At 42.9% G+C, this 27,429-nt stretch overlaps 1 protein-coding gene and 1 long non-coding RNA gene across 3 annotated transcripts in view; one reads left to right on the plus strand and one right to left on the minus strand.

The window, feature by feature from the left end:
* Positions 1-25,623, plus strand: part of PRICKLE2 (prickle homolog 2 (Drosophila)) — a 134,455-nt gene extending 108,832 nt beyond the window's left edge. For both annotated transcript variants that reach the window (XM_011947184.1, XM_011947185.1), the window contains exon 8: positions 19,544-25,623. In XM_011947184.1, coding sequence (XP_011802574.1) covers positions 19,544-20,418 — 875 coding nt within the window. In that variant the 3' untranslated portion in view covers positions 20,419-25,623. The remainder of the gene's footprint in view (positions 1-19,543) is intronic.
* LOC105515380 lies at positions 13,098-15,976 on the minus strand. The gene is made up of 4 exons (XR_001002317.1): positions 15,942-15,976; positions 14,711-14,951; positions 13,561-13,741; positions 13,098-13,447 (listed from the first exon to the last, which is right to left on the minus strand). It is a non-coding gene; the product is annotated as an uncharacterized LOC105515380 (long non-coding RNA).
* Positions 25,624-27,429: the final 1,806 nt, after the last annotated feature.

Here is a 27,429-nt window from a genome sequence, read left to right on the forward strand (position 1 = left end):
TCTCATTGTGGTTTTGATCTGCATTTCTCTAGTTATCAGTAATGTTGAGTTTTTTGCATGATTACTGGCCACATATATGTCTTCTTTTGAAAAGTATCTGTTCGTGTTGTTTGCCCACTTTTTAATGGGGTGGTTTTGTTTTTTTCTTGCAAATTTGTTTAAGTTCCAGGCCGGCCACGGTGGCTCAAGCCTGTAATCCCAGCACTTTGGGAGGCCGAGATGGGTGGATCACAAGGTCAGGAGATTGAGACCATCCTGGCTAACACGGTGAAACCCCGTCTCTACTAAAAAATACAAAAAACTAGCCGGGCAAGGTGGCGGGTGTCTGTAGTCCCAGCTACTCGGGAGGCTGAGGCAGGAGAATGGCGTGAACCCGGGAGGTAAAGCTTGCAGTGAGCTGAGATCCTGCCACTGCACTCCAGCCTGGGTGACAGAGCGAGACTCCATCTCGAAAAAAAAAAAAAAAAAAAGTTCCTTATAGATGTTGGATATTAGACCTTTGTCAGATGTTTAGTTTGCAGAAATTTTCTCTCATTCTGTCAGTTGTCTGTTTACTCTGTTGATAGTGTATTTTTGCTGTGCAGAAGCTCTTTAGTTCAATTAGATCCCATTTGTCAATTTTTGCTTTTGTCACAATTGCTTTTGGCGTCTTCATCGTGAAATCTTTGCTCGTGCCCATGTCCTGAATGATATTGCCTAGGTTTTCTTCAAGGTTTTTATAGTTTGGGTTTTTTACATTTAGGTCTTTAATCCATCTTGAGTTAATTTTTGTGTAAGAAAGGGATCCAGTTTCAGTTTTCAGCATATGGCTAGCCAGTTATCCCAGCACCATTTATTTAGTAGGCACTCTTTTCCCCATTACGTGTTTTTGTCAGGTTTGTCTAAGATCAGATAGTTATAGGCATGTGGCCTTATTTCTGTGTTTTCGATTCTGTTCCATTGGTCTATGTGTCTGTTTTTCTACCAGTACCGTCCTGCTTTGGTTACTGTAGCACTGTAATATAGTTTGAAGTTGGGGAGCATGATGCTTTCAGCTTTGTTCTTTTTGCTTAGGATTGCCTTGGCTATTTGGGCTCTTTTTTGTTTCCATATGAATTTTCAAATAGTATTTTCTAGTTGTGTGAAGAATCTCAGTGGTAGTTTAATAGAAATAGCATTGAGTCTATAAATTACTTTGGGCAGTATGGCCATTTTCATGATGTTGATTCTTCCTATCAGTGAGCATGGAATGTGTTTTCATTTGTTTGTGTCATCTCTAATTTATTTGAACAGTGGTTTGAAGTTCTCCTTGTAGAGATCTTTCACCTCCCCAGTTAGCTGTATTCCTAGGTAATGTATTCTTTGTGTGGCAATTGTGAACGGGAGTTCATTCCCGATTTGGCTTTTGGCTTGACTATTGTTGGTATATGGGATTGCTAGTGATTTTTGCATATTGATTTTTGATCCTGAGACTTTGCTGAAGTTGTTTATCAATTTAAGAAGCTTGTGGGCTGAGACTGTGGGTTTTTTTTAGATACAGGATCATGTAATCTGCAAACAGGGATGATTTGACTTCCCCTCTTTGTATTTGGAGTGCCTTTTATTTCTTTCTCTTGCCTGATTGCCCTGGCCAGGACTTCCAATACTATGTTGAATAGGAGTGGTGAGAAAGGGCATCCTTGTCTTATGCTGGTTTTCAAGGGGAATGCTTCCAGCTTTTGCCCATTCAGTATGGTGGTGGCTATGGGTTTGTCATGAATGGCTGTTATTATTTTGAGGTATGTTCCTTAAGTACCTAGTTTATTGAAAGTTTTTTACATGAAAAAATGTTGAATTTTATCAAAATCTTTTTCCACATCTATTGAGATAATCATATGATTTTCGTCTTTAGTTCTGTTTATATGAGGCATCACATTTATTGATTTGCATGTGATGAACCAAACTTACTTCCCATGGATAAATAAAGCCTACTTGATTGTGGTGGATACACTTTTTGATGTGCTGCTGGATTTGGTTTGCCAGTAATTTGTTAAGAATTTTTGCAGCAGTGTTCATCAAGGATATTGGTCTGAAGTTTTTTGTTGTTGTTGTTGTGTCTCTACCAGGTTTTGATATCAGGATGATGCCGGCCTCATAGAATGAGTTAGGGAGGGTTCACTCCTTCTCAGTGTTTTGGAATAGTTTCAGTAGGAATGATACCAGCTCTTCTTTGGACATCTGATAGAATTCAGCTGTGAATCCATCTGATCCTGGGCTTTTTTTGGTTAGTAGGCTATTTATTACTGCCTCAATTTCAGAGCTCATTATTGGTCTGTTCAGGGATTCAATTTCTTCCTGGTTCAGTCTTGGAAGAGTGTATGTGTCCAGGAATTTATTCATTTCTCCTAGATTTTTCTAGTTTATATACATAGAGGTGTTCATAATATTCTCTGATGGTGGTTTGTATTTCTGTAGCGTAAGTGATAATATCCTATTTGTCATTTCTGATTGTGTTTATTTTAATCTTCTCTCTTTTCTTCTTTATTAGTCTAGCTAGTGGTCTATCTATTTTATTAATTTTTTTCAAGAAAACCAGCTCCTGGATTCACTGATCTTTTGAATGGCTTTTTGTGTCTCAGTCTCCTTCAGTTCAGCCCTAATTTTGGTTATTTTGTGTCTTCTGCTAGCTTTGGGATTTCTTTGCACTTGATTCTCTAGTTCTGTTAGTTTTTATGTTAAGTTGTTAACTTGAGATCTTTCTAACTTTTTGATATGAACATTTCAGTGCTGTAAGTTTCCTGCTTAACACTGCCTTAGCTGCGTCCCAAAGGTTCTGGTATGTTATATCTTTGTTGTCATTACTTTCAAAGTACTTCTCAATTTCTGCCTTAATTTCATTATTTACCCAAAAGTCATTCAGCAGCAGGTTATCCAATTTCCATGTAATTGTATGGTTTTGAGTGAATTTCTTATTCTTGATTTCTAATTTGATTGTGCTGTGGTCTGAGAGATTGTTATGATTTCAGTTCTTTTGCATTTGATGAGGAGCATTTTACTTCTGATTACGTGATCTATTTTAGAATATATGCCATGTGGTGATGAGAAGAATGTGTATTCTGTTGTTTTTGGGTGGAGAGTTCTGTAGATATCTATCAGGTCTGCTTGATCCAGAGCTGAGTTCAGGTCCTGAATATCTTTGTTAATTTTTTCTTGATGATCTGTCTAATATTGTCAGTGGAGCCGTAAATTCTGCCACTATTATTGTGTGAGAATCTAAATCTCTTTGAAGGTTTCTAAGAACTTGCATTTTGAATCTGAGTGCTCCTATGTTGGGAACATATATATTTAGGATAGTGAGATCTTCTTACTGAATTGCACCCTTTACCATTATGTAATGCCCTTCTTTGTCTTTTTTGATCTTTGTTGGCTTAAACTCTGTTTTGTCAGAAAGTAGGATTGCAACTCCTGCTTTTTTCTGTTTTCCATTTGCTTGGTAGGTTTTTGTCTATCTCTTATTTTTTTTTTTTTTTTTGAGGCGGAGTCTCGCTCTGTCGCCCGGACTGGAGTGCAGTGGCCGGATCTCAGCTCACTGCAAGCTCCGCCTCCCGGGTTTACGCCATTCTCCTGCCTCAGCCTCCGGAGTAGCCGGGACTACAGGCGCCCGCCACCTCGCCCGGCTAGTTTTTGTATTTTTAGTAGAGACGGGGTTTCACCATGTTAGCCAGGATGGTCTCGATCTCCTGACCTCGTGATCCGCCCGTCTCGGCCTCCCAAAGTGCTGGGATTAAGCCTGTGTGTGTCATTAAATGTGAGATGGGTCTCTTGACATCAGCATACTATAATGGCTCTTGGTTCTTCATCCAGCTGCCACTCTGTGTCTTTTAACTGGGTCATTCAGCCCATTTACATTTAAGGTTAGTATTGATATGTGTAGATTTAATCCTGTCATCATTATGTTAGCTGGTTATTTTGTAAACTTGTTTATGTAGTTTCTTTATAGTGACACTGGTCTGTGTACTTCGGTGTGTTTTTACAGAGGTGGGTAAAGGTCTTTCCTTTACATATTAAGTACTTCCTTCAGGAGCTCTTTTAAGGCAGATCTGGTGGTAACAAATTCCCTCAGCATTTGCTTATCTGAAAAGGATCTTATTTCTCCTTTGTTTATGAATCTTAGTTTGGCCGGATATGAAATTCTGGGTTGGAATTTATTTAAGAATGTTGAATATTGGCCCCCATTCTTTTCTGGCTTAGAGGGTTTCAGCTGAGAAGTCTGCTGTCAGTTTGTTGGGCTTCCTTTTGCAGATGACCTGATCTTTCCCTCTAGCTGCCTTTAACATTTTTTTCTTTTATTTTGACCTCAGAAAATCTGATGATTATGTGTCTTGTGGATAATCTTCTTTTGAAGTATCTTATGGATGTTGGCCTCTCTAGCTGGGTTGGGGAAGTTCTCATGAATGATATCCTGAAGTATATTTTCTAAGTTGGTTCCATTCTCCCCATCTCTTTCAAGGATGCCAATCAATCATAGATTTGGTCCTTTTACATTATTACATATTTCTCAGAGGTTTTGTTCATTCCTTTTCATTCTTTTTTTTTTTCTATTCTTGTCTGCCTGTCTTATTTCAAAAAGCCAGTCTTCAAGCTCTGAGATTCTTTTCTCCACTTACTCTATTCTGTTAATACTTGTGATTGTGTTGTGAAACTCTTGTAATGGGTTTTTTTAGCTCTATAAGGTCAGTTATATTTTTCTCTATATTGGCTATTTTGTCTGTCGGCTCCTGCATTGTTGTATCATTATTTTTAGCTTCCTTGCATTGGGTTTCAGTGTACTCCTGAGCTCAGTGATCTTCATTCCTATCCATATTCTGAATTTCATTTCTGTCATTTTAGCTATCTTAGCTTCAGCCTGGTTATGAACCCTTGCTGGAAAGGTGATGCGGTTGTTTGGAGGAAAGAAGGCACTCTGGCTTTTTGTATTTTCAGCATTCTTTCCCTGATTCTTTCTCATGTTTGTGGGCTTATCTACCTTCAATCTTTGAGGTTGCTGACCTTTGGATGGGTTTGTTTGTTTTTTGTTTTTGTTTTTTCTTGATCCTATTTGATGACTTTGAGGGTTTGATTTTGGTATAAGATGGATTCAACTGACTGGCTTCATTTTGGGGAGATTTTAGGGGGCCAACACCCAGCTCCCAACTCTTAGACTGTGCTCTTACTCTGGGGACTTATATTGGGCCCCAGCTTTGTTATTGGGCCCCAGCTTTGTTATCTGGCTCTGCAAGGTTTGGAGTCCACTGCACGGGGTGTGCCAAGGTGTGGCAGCTGTAACAGAGTGCTAGCAGATGAAGGGGTTCCTACATCCCTGTGGGTGTTCACCACAGTGACAGTGGCAGCACAGTTGGGTGGAGTGGGGGGCCCCTGCTGGAGATTATGTGTGTGGTTGTACTGGATATGGTATTGGCTTGGGGAAGGGTGCTGGCTGGGGCAGGTTTGGGTGCCTTCTCTGTGCCCTGCAAGCAGGAGCAATCCCTGAGGGTGTGGGGGTATCTACTATTCTCTGTGTAGTATTAGTATAAGGGCAGAGTGCTGGCAGGAGTGGGGCTTGCTGGCTCGGTACCCACCAAAGCTCCATCTGCAATGGTGGCTGGGGGCTGGGTAGGTGCAGACTGCACTCCAGTGTGCTGGCGGGGCAGGAAAGCAAAACCTATCTGTGCAGACATGTGCCAGCCCATGTGCCATGGGCCCTGAGAAAGCTGCGGTATGGGGAGGGAGCATGTGCATGGCTATATAGGCCACACCTCACTGGAATTCTCTACCAGTCAGGCAAGGTTCACTGGCACAGAAGCTATGCTGTGGGCCCCCAAGGTACCCAAGACTGCCCTCTAAGCAGGTGTGGCCAGGCTGGGGCCCCGGAAGAGGCCAACGGACTAAGGGGTGCTCAGGTCAGACCAGCCCCATCTGATGTGCAAGACCACCCTGCAGCGATCAGGTCCAACAATCCTCCTAGGGCTAAAGTCTCTTATGGGAGCAAGTCGACTACAGGGGGATGGCCATCCTTGGCCGTGCTGCATTAAAGACACCCCCACACCAAACCCTCTGGGCTCCACATCAGCTGGCTTGTTGTCCCACCACTTCTCTGAACAGCTCTCCCAGCTACCTCAAGGGTCCATGGTGGTCAAGGGGTCCCCTCCTTCTAGGGTTCCCGAGGCCTGTGACGATAGCAGGTTGCTTCTTGCCAGTTCAACTCACCCATTTCCCCTGAGCTGTTGTTCAAAAGTGAGTCCTGCTGCAGGGTAGCCCATGCAGGGTTCCCAGCTTTCTCCCCCTTCAGCCCAGCTTCTGTGTCTTGCCTTCATCCATTCTTAGTTCCCTCCTTCTGAAGATCTGTTAAAAGCATGCCAGTCATCTCAGTCCCTCCGTGGGAGCTGTTCCACTTGTCTTTGTCTAGTTGAAGACAACTTGCCTTCTTGCCTTCTCCCTCTTTGCTCATTTTTTGATGGAGTTGTTTTTTGCTTATTCAGTTAAGTTCTTTATAGATTCTGTATATGTCAGATGCATAGTTTGAAAATATTTCCTCCCATCCTGTGGGTTGTCTGTTTACTCTGTTGGTAGTTTATTTTGCTGTGCAGAAGCTCTTTAATTAGGTCCCACTTGGAGATTAACTTTTTTTGAGAGCCCAAAACTTTGTCTCTCCTGTACCTACATCACTGTTGCACCCATTCATTGATTAATTCAGTTATCCTTCTATTTATTTATTCCCACCCTTTATTACCCTTCACACTATACACCCATCCATTTACAAATTATTCCATCTTCTTGTCCATTGTACTCATTCATCCATCTGTCAGCCAATCTAGTAACTGATTCTGTTGTACATGAGATCATGAACTGCTATCCCACGAATGGCACTTTGTCAACCCCCAGCTATAGAGAAGGGAGATCTTGAGAAGCAAAGATCCCAAGCCTAAAAGAGTACATTGTATTTTGCCTCTTAAATCCATAAACCACTTTTATCCAAACATCTAACCCACTCATCAAGTTGGCTGACACCAGTGGGAAATGCATATGTCTAATGGGGAAAGGAGGGATGTGGACAAGCAGGTATAATAAATGCTAAATGTGTGGGCCGGGCGCGGTGGCTCAAGCCTGTAATCCCAGCACTTTGGGAGGCCGAGACGGGCGGATCACGAGGTCAGGAGATCGAGACCATCCTGGCTAATACGGTGAAACCCTGTCTCTACTTAAAAATACAAAAAACTAGCCGGGCGACGAGGCGGGCGCCTGTAGTCCCAGCTACTCGGGGAGCTTGCAGTGAGCTGAGATCCAGCCACTGCACTCCAGCCTGGGTGACAGAGCAAGACTCCGTCTCAAAATAAATAAATACATACATACATACATACATACATACATACATACATACTAAATGCGGCCAGGGGTAAGAGCATAGGTGATAAAGGTTCTGGTGTATCCCAACTTAAAAAGGCAAAAGGAAATTTAACCCTTGAGATTAAATAAAGCTTCGTGTATTGGCCACCAGTGGGAACCATGTGTTCTAGCCGTACAAGTCTAGTGTACGAGACATGCTGTTGAGGAAGTGTGTGTGTGTTAGGGTAGGGGTAGTGAGTTCTGCATATTTACCTTTTACATTGTCATGAGTGCATTCTTGCCTCTCAGTGATAATTTCTCTTAAACATTATATAGCTGTATAACAAATAGAAATACGCAAAAATCGTAAGTGACAGCTCAGTGAATTATTACATTCATGGTACCATCTCCCAAGTCAAGCAATAGACAGTGACCAGCACCCTAGAAGCTCCCTCATGCCCCCTCCCAGCTGCTGCTCTTCCCTTTTCTCCAAAGTAAGCACTATTCTGACATCTAACAGCATAGATGATTTGGGGTGGATTTTAACTTTATATAAATGGGATATACGGTACATGTTCTTTTATATGTGGCATCTTTTACTTTATATTTATGAGATTCATCCATGTTGTTGCATATAATTCATATTTATACAATAGAAAACTATACGTTAATAAAAAGGATTTTTTTCATTGCCGCTGCTTGTTAGAAGCTGGGAAGTGTCACTGTATCTGTACTTCTCTCTCTGTTTCCTGCCCTCAAATCTCTGACTGCTAGCACTCTGGCCACATTCCTTTTACTTTTTATATTCACAATAATAAAAGGCAGGAGGTGGGAGAAGAGTTCTCAAGTAGCTTCTGTATGACCTTGGGCAAATTATCCCAACTCCCCTTTCCCACTTAGATTACATAACAATGCCCAGCAATTTCACGTATGACAACATGCATAAAAATGCTTTAAAAGTGACAGATAAATGTGGAGTAAAGGACAGTAAGAAGATTGAATATTTCATTTGGTGCCCCCACACCAGCACTGTTCTAAGTACTTTGTGTTTTAACCCATTTAATACCTTCTCCCTTGGGTTGTGTGATTATTCCCATTTCACAGATGAGGGAACTGAGCACAAAACAGTCCAGGTCTGCCTGAGAAGGCACAGCTTCAAGGGACAGAGCTGGAAGGCGAACTCCAAAGCCAATGCTTTCATCAGTCCCCTGTGCTGCCTCTCAGTTACTTTTTAAAATTTTGCCAGCAGCATATGAAAGACACTTTCAAAACCCAGAGTGGCCTAGGAAGAACCTTCGTGTGGCTCCTGTTCACCCTCTGAGCCTGATTCCTGCTGCTGTCCTTGCTCACAACGCTCCAGTGTCGTTGCCCTTCTGCTACATCTTAGAGCATGTAGCAGTATGCTTGCTCTAGTACAAAATATTCTTGCTCCCTCTGCCTGGAACACTCTTCCCTGCCCTTGGCTCGGTGGGCTCCTTCTCATCCTTTAGGTCTCCCCATAGTCATCACCAACACAGACTTCTTTTCCAGCACTCGAAGTAGGTCCAGTCTTTATTCTCTGCCATAGCATCCCCTTTATTTCTTTCCTAGTGATTATTATCTATAATGGTCACCTTGCGATGCTGACTTGGTTATCTGTTTTCTCTGCACTAGGTCATATCCTTCTACGACGTCTTCTTAAAGGGCCTTCTTCACAGTTGTGCTCACAGTGCCTGGCAATAGCAGGGCTTTGTCAGAGATCTTTGAAGCAACTCAGTGGGTCCCCAGGTTCTTGGCTGCCCACTCTCTACCACTTGGGAGCCATTTAGCTTTTGTCCTCGTGTAGTCAAGTGTTTCCCAAGTAAATACAGCATGGTCTGCTTGTTGACCCAAACTAATGGGTTCTAGAAAGCAGCATGGGGTCAGTGTAAACCCAGAGCAAAGTCTGGCAAACAGTCTTCAACTGGTCTGAATTTGTTGTGCATGCTTTCAATTAGCAAATGCTTTGTGGCAATACAACCAGAATCCCCCATGGAGCTGAGTGGTAGTTGTTAAAGCTGACTCCACATGATTCTAGATGTCCCTTCCTGGTTTCCTCCTTCACTTTTACAAGCGGTATGAGTTAAAATTAATTCCATCTTTGTTGGGGTCACTGGTTTATCAGAAAGTTAATAGGATGAGCAAGTAAAGAGAGAGAAGGTAAGAAACCTCCAGTCCACACTCAAGTTTTTATCTGACTTGTCCTTGTAACTGTACTGGGTCTGTAAGAGAAGTGATTGTAGTCCCATTATAATGCTTGTCACTCCCCAACCTCCAGTTCAAAGGCAAGTCCCTAGAATGAATGCTGCTAAAAAAACAAAGCTGCTATTGTTGGGAAAACCAAAATCAGTCCATGACCCTCTTTGGAAGCAGCCGGTTGTAAAGAGGCTGTTCTTTAGTTTGGGCCTAAACAGTCTGTCCCCGACAGAGAAGGCAGGCCAAGCCTGGGGGGTGGGAGTGTGAAGTAAGAAGTTATGCATACTCCCCCCCTCCCCCACCCCTGCCCCAGGGCTTGGCCTCCCCCTTCCCTCCCCGTTCCCCAGTGCAGCTGGCAGAGGAAATTGTTCCCTAGACTACCAGCACTGCTCCTGGTAGCACCAGAGCAGATGGCAGATGTGACTGACTGCAAGCCAACTTGTGATCTGCTGGTCACCTGAGACCTGCTAGATAGGTCGGTGACTGGAGTAAGGAAGTAAAAAGGATGCATCAAAAACTCAGGATTTCAAAACCTTCAAACCTGCCAGGAAAATGAGACAGCAAAGGCCTTAACTGGGGAATTCTGGATACCCACTGAGAGAAAGGAATGTGAATTTTCTAAGAAGAGTTTAGAGAGAAAATAACTTTTAAAGTTCCCCAGTTTTAGGGACATACCACACCCAACCAGGCAGAGCCCTGATAATCCTTCTTTAGAAAGAAGAGGCAACAACCCCCAATGTGAAGAGGCTCCTGTCTGCAGGGTGGGGTAGAGCAGGTTTAACTCACTGCAACACTTGGGTGGACAGGAACAGAGCTCCCCTTGGGCTATTGTCAAGCAGCAGGTCGAGGACAGGATATGTTAGAGCAGCAGTCCTCAGCTGGGGGCGATTTTTGCCCTCCAGGGACATTTGGCACTGTTTGGAGACATTTCAGGGCTGTCACAACCAGAGGGATGTGCGACTGGCATCTAGTAGGTAGAGACTAGGGATATTGCTGAACATCCTGAAGTGCACAGGACAGCCCACCAAACAAAGAATTATCCAGCCCAAAATGTCAGCAGTACTGAGGTTGGGAAACCCTGAATTAGAGTCTCTGAGACTATGAGGGTCTTGTTTCCTTGAGTAGAAGCACCCTTGTGTTGCAAAGAAAATCGTCCTTGAAACTCCCAGCATCTTGGTGTTCCTCTAACTCTCATGAACGTGGGAATCCTTGTTCAGATGTGGATTTGAATTCTGCAAGTCTGGTGAGGGCTTAACAGTCTGCAGTTTCAACCAGCTCCCAAGGGACGGCATTGTGGCTCGTCCACAGATCACACTTTCGAGTGCTTTCATATTGTCCCACTCTCTGTCCCCACCCCCAGCCTTCTTTGTCATACTCTGTTTGAGCCGTTCCATGCCCTGTCACCAAGAAACATGTGGTGGCGTTTAAGCTCCGCTGCCCAGATGACAGTATCTCTCCAGCTGTTGCCAATTTGAAGTTCAAGGTGTTGATGAAATCGATTGACTTAGTTGGAAAAAGGATCCCAAGGGACCTGATCAAGCTACTGCCACACATGCTTCAAACAAACAAACATGTACCTCGGGACACTTTTTGCACGGTCTGAGAGGCTTAAACTGTGTAGCGCCCATGACTTCGGGGCTGTTCAGGCTTGCTGCAGCATACTAAACCAGAGGTTGGCAACCTGTGTCTGTAAAGGGCCAGAAAGTAAATATTTGAGGCTTTGCAGATCATACATTCTGTCACAGCTCCCCAAATCTGGAAAGCAACCACCAACAACATGCAAATGAATAGGTGTAGTTGTGTTCGAACACAACTTTATTTACAAAAACAGGCAGTAAGCTGGATTTGGCCCATTGCCACTGTGTTTGCAACCCCCCACCCCCCCCCGTTCCAAACAATTCCATTTTCTTCATGTTTCTATCTCAGCAAAAAAGAAAATGAAAATCATATGGGAAAGACCCTAATGAAAGGGAGCTACATCATCAATATGAGTTGTAAGTGTCTGGAGGGCATGGTTGAATAGATACTATTTCGTTTACTGCACAGAAATGTGAAATGTGAATGCTTGAAAAATACTATTTTTTGAAAGGCTCTGGAGTGCAGCGGTGTCATCATAGCTCACTGTAACCATGATCCTACTGCCTCAGCCTCCCCAGTAGCTGGGACTACAGGTGTACACCACTACGCCTGGCTAACTTTTTGGTTTTTGATTTTTGTAGATAGGGGGTCTTAGTGTGTTTCCAGGGCTGGTCTCATACTCCTGGGCTCAGGAGCTCCTCCCACCTCAGCTTCCCAAAATGCTGGGCTTATAGGAGTGAGCCACCTTGGCTGGTAATGTGTCTTTGAAGTTGGCAGAAACACAGCTCTCTGTCTTCTTGTGCAGAGTGGGATGAGACAGGACAGTAAATAAGGAACAGAAAGATGTGCCTAAGGTCCGCCATTCAATCTTAGTTTGCTTTTTCTTCTTTCTGGACTTGCATGCATACCTTCTGCCTCCAAAGACATGGGGGAGGGGAGCTGGGGGAGGGGAGCCAGCAAAGATTTTCTTTCTGTTCCGTCAGACCTTGAACATTCTTTGAAGGACATTGATTTTCTTGCAGACGCTAGTTTGTGTGAGACCTCCTATTTGTAGAGAGGGAAACATTACTCAGACAGAAATGCCAGTGTACCATAGAATGCCCCAACTACACCTTCGTGTTGGCAGTTAAACCACGGAGAACAGCAGGCTGAACTGGATATTGACCTCTCTTTGTAGAAGCACAGCCATGGATCTTGTGGGAACCTGCACCCCTGCAGTGCGTGGACGTTTGCATAGCTCCCAGTCACACTGACCCTTGGGATATGGATAAATCACTGCATTTAACTCTATCATCACCCTGAGCACCTCTCATTAAACCTGCATTATTTGGCAGGGGAAAATCCTCTCTGTTAATTAGGAAAACAGAGCTCTGCTTGAGAGGGAAATGACCTGGCATTTGTGTCTCCTTGCCATCAGGTGGGATCCTTCTGCCAGATCATCCAGAGGACGTGGGGGCCTTCATACTGCCCTAGACTATGTGCTGCAGCCAGAGTTCTCTGGCAAATTTAGCTTGCAGCTCCCACCTCCCTATCACACATGTGCTTGAGCACACACACACACACACACACACACACACACACACACCCCATGGCTTGAGCAACAAGAAAAGAAAAATGTGTTTATTACAGGAGAGTAAGGGCATGTTAGAGCCCCATTAGGTTGGACTCTATTGATTTGCAATATTTTGACACTGGATCTTGTTCAGCACAGACAAATGGAATGAAGAGTTGAACTTCATCTGTGTGGAGGAGGAATCCCAGCCATGGTTTAGAGGCATAGATAATTTACAACAGTGACTGGTGTTCAAGTGAATATCACTGCATCAGGCCCTGTTTCTCAAATTCATTAATCCGTACAATCATGCAGCCAATGAGTATTTGTTTGTCTGTAACATATTTGAGTCTTTGCAGGTCATACAGTCTGTCACAACTCCCAACTCCGGAAAGAAACCCTCGACAATATGCAAATGAATAGTTGTGGTTGTGTTCCAATACAACTTTATTTACAAAAACAGGAGGGGAGCAGTGAGCTGGATTTGGTTCATTGGCCATTGTAGTTTGCAAACCCCTGTTCTAAACAATTCCATTTTCTTCATGTCTCTGCCCCAGCACATAAATAATAGATAAATAATATAGGAAAGACCCTACTGAAAGGGAGCTAAATCATCGGTGTGAGTTGTAAATGTCTGGAGGGTATTTACAGGCTTGAGGCATGCTTTCTTTCCTTGGGGAGTTTTAGGCCTTACTAAACCTTCTTCCTGCATACTGAATACCAGGTACTGAGGTCAGGGCTAACAAACAGGAACACAGTTTCTGCCCTCATGGAGCTGCTGATCTATCAAGAAGACAGAGATGAAACAAAAACTACACAGATGCACCATAGTTGTGATGATCCTTAAAAAGGAAAGATATGTTTTCCTCATCTAATCATCACTACAGCTTTAGCACTCGTATCCTGTCATTATGCCCATCTTACTGATGCATCTCAAGAGGTTTGAAAATTTCCCCAAGTCACCCAGCCAGAAAGTAGCTCTCCAGTTCTGTTCGCAGTCAGAGGGGGAAGGAATGTTTCTCAAGTTGGAGTGTGACCTGTGACAGTACAGTTCCATCTTGGAGACAGTATCAGCTGCTAATTTAAACACATCACCAGAGCTGTGATTAATAAGGAGAAAACATTTCTGCAGTGCAGGGAGCTCATTATAAATCATGTGTACTTTGAGTTTAAAATTGTGGTCTATATAATGAATTGCCAGAGATGGAGATTGACAGGTGTGATCATGGTATTTTGTTCCTGATATTTCGAATCCCACCCATGTGGATCACAGCACTGACCCACTCCAGGTCAGAGGGTGATTGCTTTTTTCCAAGCTGTGGGTAACATGAGAATCCATTTATGTTTATTCCATGAGTATGTATTGAGCACCAAAGGCTGCGGGGCACTGCTAGTTCTGCAAGAATACAGTCAAGAGTGGGGAGAAGATCCCTGCTCCCAGGGGATTCATTCAGCTACAAACTTACATACGACCTTAATAAGTCAGGGTGGGTTGTTTAAAAAACGGTCAAGTGCAATAGTGAGTGGTTGGCCAGAAGACAACTAACTTTGCTACTTTAGAAGGAGTGTTCAGGATAGACACTGCTGAGGAGGTGACATCTATACAAGGACTTTAACAAACAGAAGAATTCAGGCATGCAAAGGGGAGAGTTTTCCAAGGCCTGCTGGAATGAGCTTGTTGTGTTTGGGGAGAGGGGGAGTAATGTAAGCACAGCTGAAGCAGAGTTAAGAGAGGAGGAGTGTTTAGTTGATGATCTTGGAGAGAGAGAAGGGAGCCAAGTCACGTAGGGCCTTAAGGTCTGCATGAGGACTCTGGATTTTGCCAGTAATGAAAGTAACCACAGAACTCCCCTTTTTAGAGGCAAGTACACAATCATTGTGCATCTTTGGTCAACATTGGCCTTTCTGTTCATGCCCTGCATGCAAGAAGACCCTGGAGGAAAATCTGGGTTAATGAATCAGAAGAGAGGCATTTTTCCTCTTTAGAGTGAGCAGGTAGTATTTCCAGTGCCACCCACACATCCTCCAGGGGAATGAATAGCTTACATTTAGGTAAAACTGATAGTAGATGCTGGGCTTGTGCAACAGGGCCCTCCTGCTCTGATCAAGCTCTTTTCTTTTTCAAGGCGGTGCCTCAGGGTATCCCGAGCTTTCCCAGGATGCAGAAGCCTGATACCAGAAGGCAATACACCTCCCAGCAGAATAGAAGCTGCTCCTCTTGGAGGTCACCTCCTCACAGAAATAGGAATCTGTTCACAAGCAGGATGCTCTCAAAAACATTGCACTTCTGGGCTTATGAAAGACAGGTTCGGGAGAACAGCATGCTGGGGAATTAATAGTATTTGCTAAGTTATTTATGCTGACCCTAATTCTACTCAAGAGCTAGGGTAGAAAGCCCTGCAAAGATCATTGTGTCCACCTTTTGTTTCTAGACGTGAGTTTGAAGATGTTTTCTTTCCTTTCTTAGTAGAGTTCATCCACTCAAACCACTCATTCATCATCTTAGGTTGTTATCCTGTCCTCTCTGCTTTCATAGTGGGGAGGCTCTGGAAGTGATTAAGCTATTGTAAATCAGCTTTTGTGATTTGTATGTCAGAGATAAGCAGCAGAGTAAGCAAGTGATTGGAGGGCCCAACTGCTGTTGCCCTGACAGTTATCCCAGGAATAAAATTGAAACAAAAAATTACTGGAGTTTATGATATTTGGCATATTAATTTCTTTATAGGCATATCCAATGTTAAAATTTGACCCTTTAACAAACATTGCTTTATTTTTATTTATTTATTTATTTGTTTATTTTTTTGGAGACAGGGGCTCGCTCTGTTGCCCAGGCTGTAGTACAGTTTTACGATCTTGGCTCACTGCAGCCTCGACCTCCTGGGCTCAGGTGATACTCCCACCTCAGTCTCCTGAGTAGCTGGGACTGCAGGCACGCACCACCACGCCCAGCTAATTTTTGTATTTCTAGTAGAGACAGGGTTTCACCATATTGCCCAGGTTTTTCTCCAACTCCTGAGCTCAAAACAAACCGTCCTCCTTGGCCTCCCAAAGTGCCGGGATTACAGACATGAACCACCACACCTGGCCAAACGTTGCTTTACTTTTACTCCATTTTATTGAGATATAACTTACACAAAATAAAGCAAACAAATACTAAAACTACACCTCAGTGAATTTTTACACATGTGTATTGTTTTACAATCACCATCCAGATTTAGCTATAGTACAATTGCAGTGCCCTAGCAGCCTTCTTCATACCCCCTCCCACTGCCCTGACCTGTATCACTATAGATAGCCTCAGCCTGTTCTTGAACTTCATATAAACGGAATCATACAGCACGTATTCTTTTTGCATGTCCAAGCATTTTCTACGAGATCCATCCATGTTCTCGGGTGTAGTTATTCGTTCTCATTATTGTGTAATATTCCATCGTATCAGGGTCTCTCAATTGTGAGACTGTTGACAGTTTGGTTTGGAAAATTCTGTATGCGGGCAAGGAAGCCATCCTGCACATTGTAGGATGTCTAGCAACATCTCCGGCCTCTACCTCCTAGATGCCAGTAGAATCCCATCCTAATAGTGATAACCAAAAGTGTGTCCAGATGTTTCCAAATTTCCTTCAGAATTAAAAACCCTCATACCACATGAATATATTCCAATGTTAAAGAAACTTTTTATTTGGAAATAATTTCAGGCTTATAAAAAAGTTACAAAAATAGAACAAACAACACCTATAATGTACTCTTTACGTAGATTGATCCATTGTTAACCTTTTGCCACATTTGTTCTTTCATGTTCACATGCGTGCACACACACATGCACACATTTTATTTATAAACCACTTGAGAGCAAATTGCATCCATCTGGGCCATTTACCACCATATCCTTCCATACATATTTCCCAAGAATAAAGATCTTCTCCCACATTATCACCATTATTCATTGACCACAGTAAACTTAGCATAATACTTCTATCTATTGCCCATGTTCCTTTTTTTTTTTCAGCTGACCAAAAATTATTCTTTATAGCAGCAGTCCCCAACCTTTTTAGCACCAGGGACCAGTTTTGTGGAAGACAATTTTTCTACAGACTGGGGTCGGGGGTGGGGATGGCTTTGGGATGGCTCAAGTGCATTATATTTATTGTGTACTTTATTTCTATTATTATTACATTGTAATATATAATGAAATAATTACACAACTCACTATAATGTAGAATCAGTGGGAAACCTGAGCTTGTTTTCCTGCAACTAGATGTTCCCGTCTAGGAGTGATGGGAGACAGTTATGGATCATCAGGCATGAGATTCTCATAAGGAGCACACAACCTAGATCCTGCATGAGCAGTTCACAATAGGGTTTACGCTCCTATGAGAATCTAATGCTGCTGCTGATCTAGCAGGAGGCAGAGGTCAGGCAGTAATTGGAGCAATGGAGAGTAGCTGTACATAACATGAAGCTTCCCTTACCGACCACTCACCTCCTGCTGTGTGGCCTGGTTCCTAACCGGTCTGTAGCCTGGGGTCTGGGAACCCCTGCTTTATAGCATTTATTTTCCCTACTGAGCAGGTTCCAGTCCAGGATCAGGTATTATATGTAATCGCCATGTTTCCTTTATACCCTTTAATCTAGAACATTCTCTCAGCCTTGTTTGGTCTTAAGACTACAGTCCCTTTTTTCATAACAAATGTCCCTCCTTTTTGGGATCTGTCTAATGTTTCCTCCTGAATACATTCAGGAAATACATTCTTGACTGGAATACTACATAAACGATAGTGTGCCCTTCTCAGTACATCTCAACTGGAGGCATACAGGGTGCAGTTGCATCTCACCGGGGATGTTAAGTTTGAACTTCAGGTCAAGGTGTTGTCTGATTTTACCGTTGTTTAGTTACTAATTCTTCCCTTGCAACTAATAAGCAATGTGTAGGGAAACACTTTAAAACAATGCTCTCTCCCATCAGATTTTACCCCCTAAATGTAGCACACTTTTTGATTCTTGTGTGAAGCACTCTACCTCCAATGGTTATAAAATGATTTTCCAAATCTAGCACCCCCTTCCTCCTTGTGAACTTACCCTACTGACAGCGGTTGGCATTCCACTATACATAGAGCCTTCTCTTTTCCCCCATTCATTCATTCATTCATTCATTCATTCATTTATGTTTTTATTTATCTGTTATCAGTATGGACTTGTGAATTCCTGTTTGTTTCAGTGGTTTATAAATCATTACTTCCCTTAAATATTTTAATGCTCAAATTGTTCACATTTGGCCAGTGGGGGCCCCTTCAAGATAGTCTCAGTGTTCTTCTGACAAACCCCCACCATATCTTATTTTTAATACTTTCCTACTTTATGGCATAACAAGATCCTGGTTCTTTTAGTTTTCTTGCCTTTATCCTGGTATTGGCCATTTTTCTGAAGAGACTGGATTCCTTTTAGTGGGGAATGGTAGAAAAGACCACAATATATTTATCCATTTTCCTGATAATTGACATTTGAGTTGTTTCCATTTCTGGGCTATTACAAGAAAGCTTCTCTGAATACCCTTGTCCATTTCTTGGACCTTCTTACTAACTTCTGTTTACTCTATAACCAAGAGCAAAGACAGAGAATTGTGGAGTTTCTACACTTGGTCATACACCCAACAGAAATTCTTAAGTCCACAAAAAATGGGCAAGGATATTCAGAGTGGCTTTATTCATAATTCATATATGTGTATGTGTATTTAGCTTTAGTAAATATTGCCAAGTAATTTTGCAAAGTGCTCGTAACACTGTTTTAGGTTTTGTCACAGAAGAGGAAGCTGGAGGCCTCAGTAGAAGACAGGAATAATCAGTGGTAGGGGCGATAATGGGCCATTGCAATCCAAAGGCATGTTGTCTATGACCAGAAATGGCAAATTGTTGATCCTTGCAACATCTAACGAGTGGAAAATGCTGAGACTTTGCCACCTGGCCCATTCTTAAACATCTCCTGAGAGAACTCTGCTTGAAGATGAGCAAAATGGAAGTTACTGGAGTCAGTATCTCCCACCACCTTCAAAATGGTTTTCATCTGAGGGATGCCAGGAGCTCATTTGACAGCACTTAGGAAATGGAGGTCCATTGCTGGGGCACCTGCCGTTGGAGAGCATCAGACCCACTGCTTTACTTTTAAAAGTCCCTACCCATGCGACAGAGAGGTCCCCTGGGGTCCCACCCACATCTTCTGGCTGCTAAGGACCCATTTACAACCTTGGAGCATTCACTGAATGGTCTGAGAGAGTAAATATTTCTTTATCTATACCTAGGGAGTCACTCAGTGTCCAAGACACTTTTGATAGGGAGCCACCTGCCACTAAGGGCAGCAGGCAAAACAGGAAACTGCTGCAGGCCAACAGAGAAGGGAACTGGCCCAGTATTGTGGAACCAGTGTTCAGTGTTGCCAGAAACAGCTTGGGCATGATCCAGCTTCTATAGCTTAAAGTTTCCTCATCCAAAATATCTATCCTACAGAGCTTATAGTGCATCATTAGACTCAAAATTGTAATTAAAGTACTTTGCAAAGTGAAACTTCATATAGAGGAAGCATCATGCATAAGATACACAGTGGGCTCTTAGTAACTTTGATGAGCCTTTGGAATAACTAGCAACTGGTAAAATACATCTCTGGATGCATTTTAAGCAAGTGCCCCGTCTAGGTAGATAGTGACCTGCTGTGAAGTGGGGAGAACCCTCTCACGGGGCACATGTACTGCACAAAGACCTGAGAGGGTCTTTGTGCAGTACACAAGTGCACAACGGTATGTAATGACCCTATATAGATGACCAGCGGTGACAGTGATCCCATTGCTGCACATCTGTATTAATCTCTGTGGTCCCCTTCTCTCTCCCCCAGGCCTCTCTGCTGATGGTGGTGCCAAGCGCCAGGAGCACCTATCCCGATTTTCCATGCCTGACCTCAGCAAAGACTCTGGAATGAATGTGTCTGAGAAGCTGAGCAACATGGGCACTCTTAACTCGTCCATGCAGTTCCGGAGCGCAGAGTCGGTTCGCAGCCTGCTCTCTGCCCAGCAGTACCAGGAGATGGAGGGAAACCTCCACCAACTCAGCAACCCCATTGGCTACAGAGACCTGCAGTCCCACGGAAGGATGCATCAGAGCTTTGATTTTGATGGAGGGATGGCGGGCAGCAAGCTGCCAGGGCAGGAGGGCGTGAGGATCCAGCCCATGAGCGAACGCACCCGAAGAAGAGCTACTTCGCGCGACGACAACCGCCGCTTCCGACCTCACAGGTCCAGGCGTTCCCGACGCTCTCGCTCCGACAACGCCCTCCACCTGGCCAGCGAACGCGAGGCCATCTCTCGGTTAAAAGATAGGCCCCCTCTGAGAGCCAGGGAGGACTATGACCAATTCATGCGCCAGCGGAGCTTCCAGGAGAGCATGGGGCATGGGTCCCGGAGGGACCTGTACGGCCAGTGCCCTAGGACTGTGTCGGACCTGGCTTTGCAGAATGCCTTTGGGGACCGATGGGGACCCTACTTCGCGGAGTATGATTGGTGTTCCACCTGCTCCTCCTCTTCAGAGTCTGACAACGAAGGCTATTTCCTAGGAGAACCCATCCCCCAGCCAGCGCGCCTGCGATACGTCACGAGCGATGAGCTACTGCACAAATACAGCTCCTACGGCCTCCCCAAATCTTCCACCTTAGGTGGCAGAGGACAGTTGCACAGCAGGAAAAGACAGAAGAGCAAAAACTGTATCATTTCTTAATATGATTAGGATCAGGGAATGGGAGAAGATGGGAGCTAAGAATGTAAATTCAGAAACTTGCACTGTTTTAAATGTTAAAGCGCTTTTAGGGGTGGCTTATGGGGGAGAAAAGGGAAAATGCGTCAGTAGATGGAGGCAAGGTTACAGATTGACTCAATAGGTAGTCACAGTTCTTGGCATGTTGAATATTATTTGCACATTTCACTTTGGAAACACAGTAGACTCTATTGAGGCCAGGGTTGGTCACTTCCTTCCCATCAGTTCTGTGTTGAGTTGCCATCTCCCAAGATGGCAAATTGTTTCCTGCTCGCTTTTATCCTCTCTGGTTCTCTTACTTTTAGGACCCTTTTTTCAGTAAGTAATTTGTTTATTAGCCAGGACCCAAGACTAAGTTATTTACATGTCCATTGTAAATGCAATGTAAATGAGAGTTCTGATAAAATATTTTTGTATTTTGTAATATCAAAGGAATTTCTATATCGTAGGACTCAGTGGGGACTTGCATGCACATCCACCATTGTCTTTGAGTAGGATTAAAAGGTGGCCCGGTACCACCTTTTTTTTTTTTTTTTTTTTCTATACAAATTTGTTACATGTCAGTGAGACCTTTTTCAAAGGAATATATTCAATTTGGCTTTTTGTGGCTGAAAAAAAAATAACTATTAGACCCAAAGCATTTTATGCTCCATTCCATCTTAAGGAGCCATCCTTAAGTCTGCTCCCACCCTCAGTAGAATTTATTTTCTACAAAGTGGTAGTAATTTTTTTTTAATTGCAAATGTAATTTTTGCCAATTAGAGAAACCAACCAGTGTCAGTAAAATTCTGTGAGAAATGCCATCCCTGCTGGGAATGTTGAAGTTACTTAATGTTGATCTATCCCTTGGGGAAAGTGAAAGTGACTGTGAGTGGTGCTGTTGTGTGATGTCAGCATGACGTTGTTTTGAATGTGGCATTATGTTCTGGTGCTCATGTTTCCTGGATTGTATTATCTGCTTTCCTTTACCAAGGCAGACAGAGCTGCTGCCTTAGCCTGACAACCGGTTGTCCTCAAAGCAAATGAACTTAAGCATTTGGGATTGAGGGACAGAAGGATTCTGAGGGGCCTCTGGGAGGGACGGTGTGTGACATGTCATGCCTGGAGAAGGAACAAGGCTATTTGAAAACAGAAAGCAGGTCAAGGGGAGAAGTTAAAGGAGAATCTGAAGGCAGGTCAGGGAAAAGAAGAACTGGAAATGAAACAGAGGACAGGTGACAACCACGTCTCGAAGAGCTCCCAGAGATTGTAGAAAGAATCCAGTGTAACCAGCTCAGTAACCAGAGTATCTGGGTTACTCAGGAAGGTTGAGCTACAGAGATTTCAGTGGTGCAGCGACTTTCAAAAACAGGCTTTGTCGGGAGGGGATTTCCATTTTGAACTTTGAGGACTGTTGGTCAGAAAATGGGCTCAAAAGTGAGTTTGCTTAATGAAGACATTTAACGGTTGTGCTGTTTATAGTAAAATAAAACTCCCTACCTTGCTTCAGTTAAAAATGAAGCGCTTGGTTTCTTCCATCCTCCTCCTCCCCTTAATGGATTGTGGCAGTTGAAATAATCCATCGGAGGACCCACCTGTAGTGAGATGTACTGTCAGTGTAGTGCCCGGTGTATCACAGTGGCCATCTGCCATGGTGAGGTGAGCGTGATCTCTTTTCAGTATAGTAGTAAACATTTTCTAGTATTTTTTATGGAGAGAATGTCAAAAGCAGTATTTCAGACCCAGTCCCAGATGGGTCTGAGGAAAGGAAGGCTGTAAAGGACATGGTAATGGCACTCCATTCGGGATGTATTAAAATAATTTGCTTTTCAGGTATTAATATGACATTTGTCATTGTCACTGATTTTTTTAAAAAAGCAATGCACATGTTGGTTGTGGCTGTTTTCCGCATGCTATCTTCATATCTAAATGCTTCATTAATTATCCGAGCCTCCGGAGAATTAACTCTATTACGTTTGTATAGTAAGTTTGTAAACTGCTTGGCAAACTGATTAAGAAATAATTTGCAACACCGTGCTACTAAAGTGGCAGGTTTCTGGTAGAAATTGTGCGGGTCCAATTTGGAGTTTTAAGTTCCTTGATTGATGAAACTAAAAAGGCAATTTTGGAAAAAGAAAAGAGAAGGGGAAAAGTAGATCACTTATCTTAGCAAACAGTTGAAAATATGTCTGTCCTCTGTGGCCCCAAATCCAGTGAAAGAAATTCTCCCAGTAAAAGTTGCTTCCTAACTCTGCTTTTCTCAGAATACCTCTTACATTTCTCAAAGAAAGCTTCAACCACCATCAGCAGAAAGAAGGTGGCCTAAAAACTGACACACGGCCAGTGCCCAGAGGGGTCTGGAGGCATAAGTCTAGATGCCCAGAGAGCATCCAGGGACTGAACTGCTCAAAGCTTGAGATGAAATGACATACAAGCTTCAGGGTAAAACTGTCTACTAGCAAGATTACCTCCCTCTATTCTACCATTGCAGATTTCTTCTTACCCCAAATGCAACCTTACAGAGAATGCTGAATGAGGAAGGCCAGTTCCTTACGATGATGGCAGAACCTGCAAGTGAATGCCCTATTGAGGAAGAAGACATCATTGTATTTGGAATTCCACCTGCTAGTGATAGCTCACACATCACATCCCAGAATCCCATTCCCAATGCATTCTTTCCTGACGCAAGAACTTAAGGTCCTCACCTAATTCCTCCATCAAAACCATTAACTCTTATTGGACAAGCTCCTCCTGTGAGTGGGGACTGTACTCATTTCCTCTTAGATCATAATTCCATCTTCAACAGACTGGTTTCCAGAATAGTAATCTTTTTCCAGTGTTCTGTCTTCTCCAATGCCCTGGTTGTTATTTTTCCACCTCTCCTAATATTGATCTTCTTGTCTTTTGGTTAGAACTGCAACTTCGGAGTTCAGTTCATTTCCTATTGCTGCTCAATTCAGTAGCAACATAGCTGGCTTGTTCCCAGGCCCAGGAAATATAAGTTACTGACAGTTTCCTGAGAGGCTTTGCCAATCCATACCACCCTTGGTACTGTGAAAAGACTTCTTAGCAGCCAGGTGGCATTGAGGATGGTATTCAGGGCACTTTCCTTCTGTCATATAGTTGTGGGATCTCTACCAAGTGTGAAGGTGAATGAGGTAAGGGAGATCAGAACCATGCTTCCTGGTTTTTCATATGTCCAAGGGAGAAGTCCTGGTGTGGGTTGTTTGACTGCTTCTTTCCACTTTCACCTTTTTTTTTTTTTATTCCTTTCTTTCTACCCCCAACCAGCTGAGCAATTTTGTGTTTCTAACACAGGACCTGGGAGTAGTGCTTTCTAATCCTCATTTCCTGTAGGATGCTCCTGCACTATAACAAAATTATGTTTTCTTCCTTCTGCAGCAGCTTTCTGCTTCTTGGGTACTAGCTATTGTTGAGTTCAGATGGGGCCTGTGATGACATATATGTGGCATGTGCTCTGCACTCCCTGCAAGCTAAGCAGATACAACCAATGCATCACTGTATACTCTCGCTGAGAATGTGGATGCAGCCTCACAGATCTTTGCAACACTCCAACCAGCTAGGACCAGTTGATCAGAACTGATCTTATTGGTCTGCTAACAAATCTTATTTGTGAACTGATTCGTATCTGTCTTTCCACCCTTGGTTCTCTTGCCATAGAATAAAAACAGTTTAGGAAGCATAGTTAGGAACATTTAGGAACCAATATTTATAAGTAATACGGAGACTCCAATTCACCCTCCCCTCCCCACCCCAGGTTGTGGAGGCTCAAGGAAGCTGACTTCTTAGGCTAAAGGACAAAAAAATCTCTTTCACCTCCTTTGCCATTTTCATGTTCTCTGCCAATTACTATAGGCAGTCTTCATTTTGCAGAGGTGAGGTAGGACTTCATCTTATTCTTCATCTAATCCCACCTTCTAACAATAACAAAAAGAATAACAAATATTTAAATTCCAAGAAGTGTTCTTTGTGTATTTCTAACAGAAAACAGACACTTAAGCCTAAGAAGGAAGATCTGTCCATGACAAAGGAAAGTGCAAAACTGAACCAGTTGTCTGAATACTTCATGCCAGGACAGTTGCTATTAGCAACTGTTTTGCACCTTCAGGGCTTTAAAATGGGCTCTGCAGACAGCATTTGCATATGCAGGACTCAGTAGCCAAGCCTCCACTGCCAGTTGTTGAAGGCAGTTTCAGATCGCCACCTTTTGAGGTACATTTCTTTAAGCACAAGAGAAGTGGAAATGGCCTTTGCCTTGTCTCCAGTGGTTTGTCCCTCTGGTGCCTCAGCAGATACCAGAGCTTATTCTTATGACTATTTAGAAATAGTCTTCAAAGTTAAGATCAAGAAAAAATTGGATTCTTTTTCCGTTTTCTCATAATAGTAGCCTAGTCAACACAAGACTCCCATAAAATATGACTCACTATTGGGAGCCATACTATTTTATAAGCTTACTTCCTGCTGACAAAACTAGCTTTCCTCAAGGAAATATAAAGGAGGGGAAAGTCACGTAGTGTTAGGAAAACATTTCTGTGTTTTGAATATGATGAATCCATAGGATAGAGAAAAATCTTCTTGTTCTATTCTGAGAGTTCTCTGAGATATCCCTTCACTCTGCTTGGCATTTGGCCATTGATGTTCATCAGATCAGGTCCCTGACCAAGCTTTTCTAAATTTTTCAGAGAGAGTTACTTACCAGTAAGGTCTGTTCTCAAACCTACCTAGCTGATTTTCATATCTTTCCATAAAGTGTCATGATACGATCATGGACCCTGACTTAACATTCTAAGGACTATGAGTCCTCCATTTTTTTTAATTATTTTTTTTTTTTTTTTTTTTTTTTTTTAGCAAATTAGGACTTTGGCAGGTTTTCCTCTCCTAAACTCATTCTTTCCTCCACAGGATTGCTTTGCCCATCTCCTGCTTTCATTTCAAGTGCATAAACAAAACCTCAAAGGGCCTGGGAAGGTGAGGCAGGCCAGAGTCTGTGTTCTGTGTTGAGTGTCAAGCTATTTGTTAAGAAGGTCTGCAACAGGCCTTTGGTGTGGGCTCTGCCAGAGACTGTTCTGAACACTTTGCTTGAGATCCGTGCCCTGTAAAATGGATATGATGTTTTACTGATGTCTGTAATACATTTGTAAACTTCCAATAAAATTTGAATAAAAGAAATGATGCCATTCTTCTCAGTCCTCCCTCACTTTCCAGATCTTAGGGGTGGTCTCTGCCTCTGAGCGTTTCAACAAAGTAAAGAAGGGACACAGGTATGTAGGAATGAGTTTTACTGTGAAAGATTAACCTGATTGTTTAAATGGGGGTTTCTAAACCTCAGCAGTATTGACATCTTGTGCTGGTTAATTCTCGGTTGCAGGGGGCTGTCCCGTGCATTGTAGGATGTTTAGCAACATCGCTGACCTCCACTCACTAGATGCCAGTAGCAGCCCCCAGGAACTGTGACAACTAAAAATGTCTCCCATCACAAGCATTAGGATGGCAACTATTAACAATAATAACAATTGTGGGTCAGGATGTGGAGCAATTGGAACCCTTGTACACTGTTGGTGGGAATGTAAAATGATGCAGTGCTGTGGAAAACAGGCAGTTCCTCAAAAAATTTAAAAATAGAATTACTACCATATGCTACTTCTGGTGTATACCCAAAAGAATTGACAGCAGAGTCTCCAAAGAGGTATTTGTACACCCATATTCATAGCAGCAGCATTCACAATATCCAAAAAGTGGGAGCAACCCAAATGTCCACTGATGGATGAATGTGCAAACAAGGTGTGGTGTATACATAAAACGGAATATTATTCAGCCTTAAAAAGGAAGGAAATTCTGACACATGCTACAATGTGGTTGAACCTTGAGGACATTTTGCTAAGTGAGATAAGCCAGTCACAAAAAGACAAGTGTATGATTCCATTTATCTGAGGCACCTAGAGTCAAATTCATAGAGACAGAACGTAGAAGAGTGATTGGTTGTCAGGGACTGAAGGGAGAAGGGAATGGGGAGTTATTATTTAATGGGTATAGAGTTTCATTTTGGCAAGATGAAAAGAGTTCTGGAGACAGGTTGCAGAACAATGCAGACAAACTTGGTACTACTGAACTGTACCCTTAAAAGTGGTTAAGATGGCAAATGTTATATTATGTTTATTTAACCACAATTAAAAATGTCTCCACACATTGCCAATGTCCCCTGAGGGCAAAATTGCCCCTTGTTGAGAACCACTGGTTTCAGTGCATTGCCTTCTTAGAATCTTTGTTCCTTGAGGATTCTTGAAACCGATTCCGACCCAGGCCACACACTTAATTTTCAGTTATTAGCAAGAATTGAAACCAGGAGATGACCCAAAAATATTTGTGTTTGCTTTTAAGCAAATAATAAGTGGTCTGTCTGGAGAATTACATCCACGACTGTGTTCTGGTTAGGGTGGCATTAACGTTGACTGGGAGCCAGGACCAAGGCAGCATGTAAATTCAATTTCCCCGTGTCTCATCCACAACATTAGGGAGTTGCTAGGTGCTACAATGTCATCTATGCCTTCATTCAACAAATATTTATGAAAGGCTTCCTCTATGCCAGGAACTGTTCTAGGTGTTTAGAATATAACAACGTGTAAAACAAAAATCTCTACCTTAAAGGAGCTTACAAACTTTACTTTCAACTAGGCAAGACATCGGGAACAGTTGTCTTACCCACGGTAACTGATCACGAGGCCTTGGGAGTGGCAGACAACAAGAGTTGTTTCATTCTAAGACATCCTAAAAGCTTTTGAATAAAAACTTGAGCTGGAAATGGCAATTGTGCCTGTTCTGCTTACAGACCTCTGTAGAGCGTGGCCTGCAGGCAACCATGGTTTTTAATATAGAGCCTCCCTCTTTCTCCTCTTCAGCCAAAATGATTGCAGTTAAGTATAGCACCTAACCAGCAATCATATAAGCATGATAAACTGGACTAATCAGATTCCCTCT

Source organism: Colobus angolensis, unplaced genomic scaffold (genome assembly GCF_000951035.1).
Source record: "Colobus angolensis palliatus isolate OR3802 unplaced genomic scaffold, Cang.pa_1.0 Scaffold26, whole genome shotgun sequence".
In the NCBI taxonomy this organism is placed as follows: domain Eukaryota; kingdom Metazoa; phylum Chordata; class Mammalia; order Primates; family Cercopithecidae; genus Colobus; species Colobus angolensis.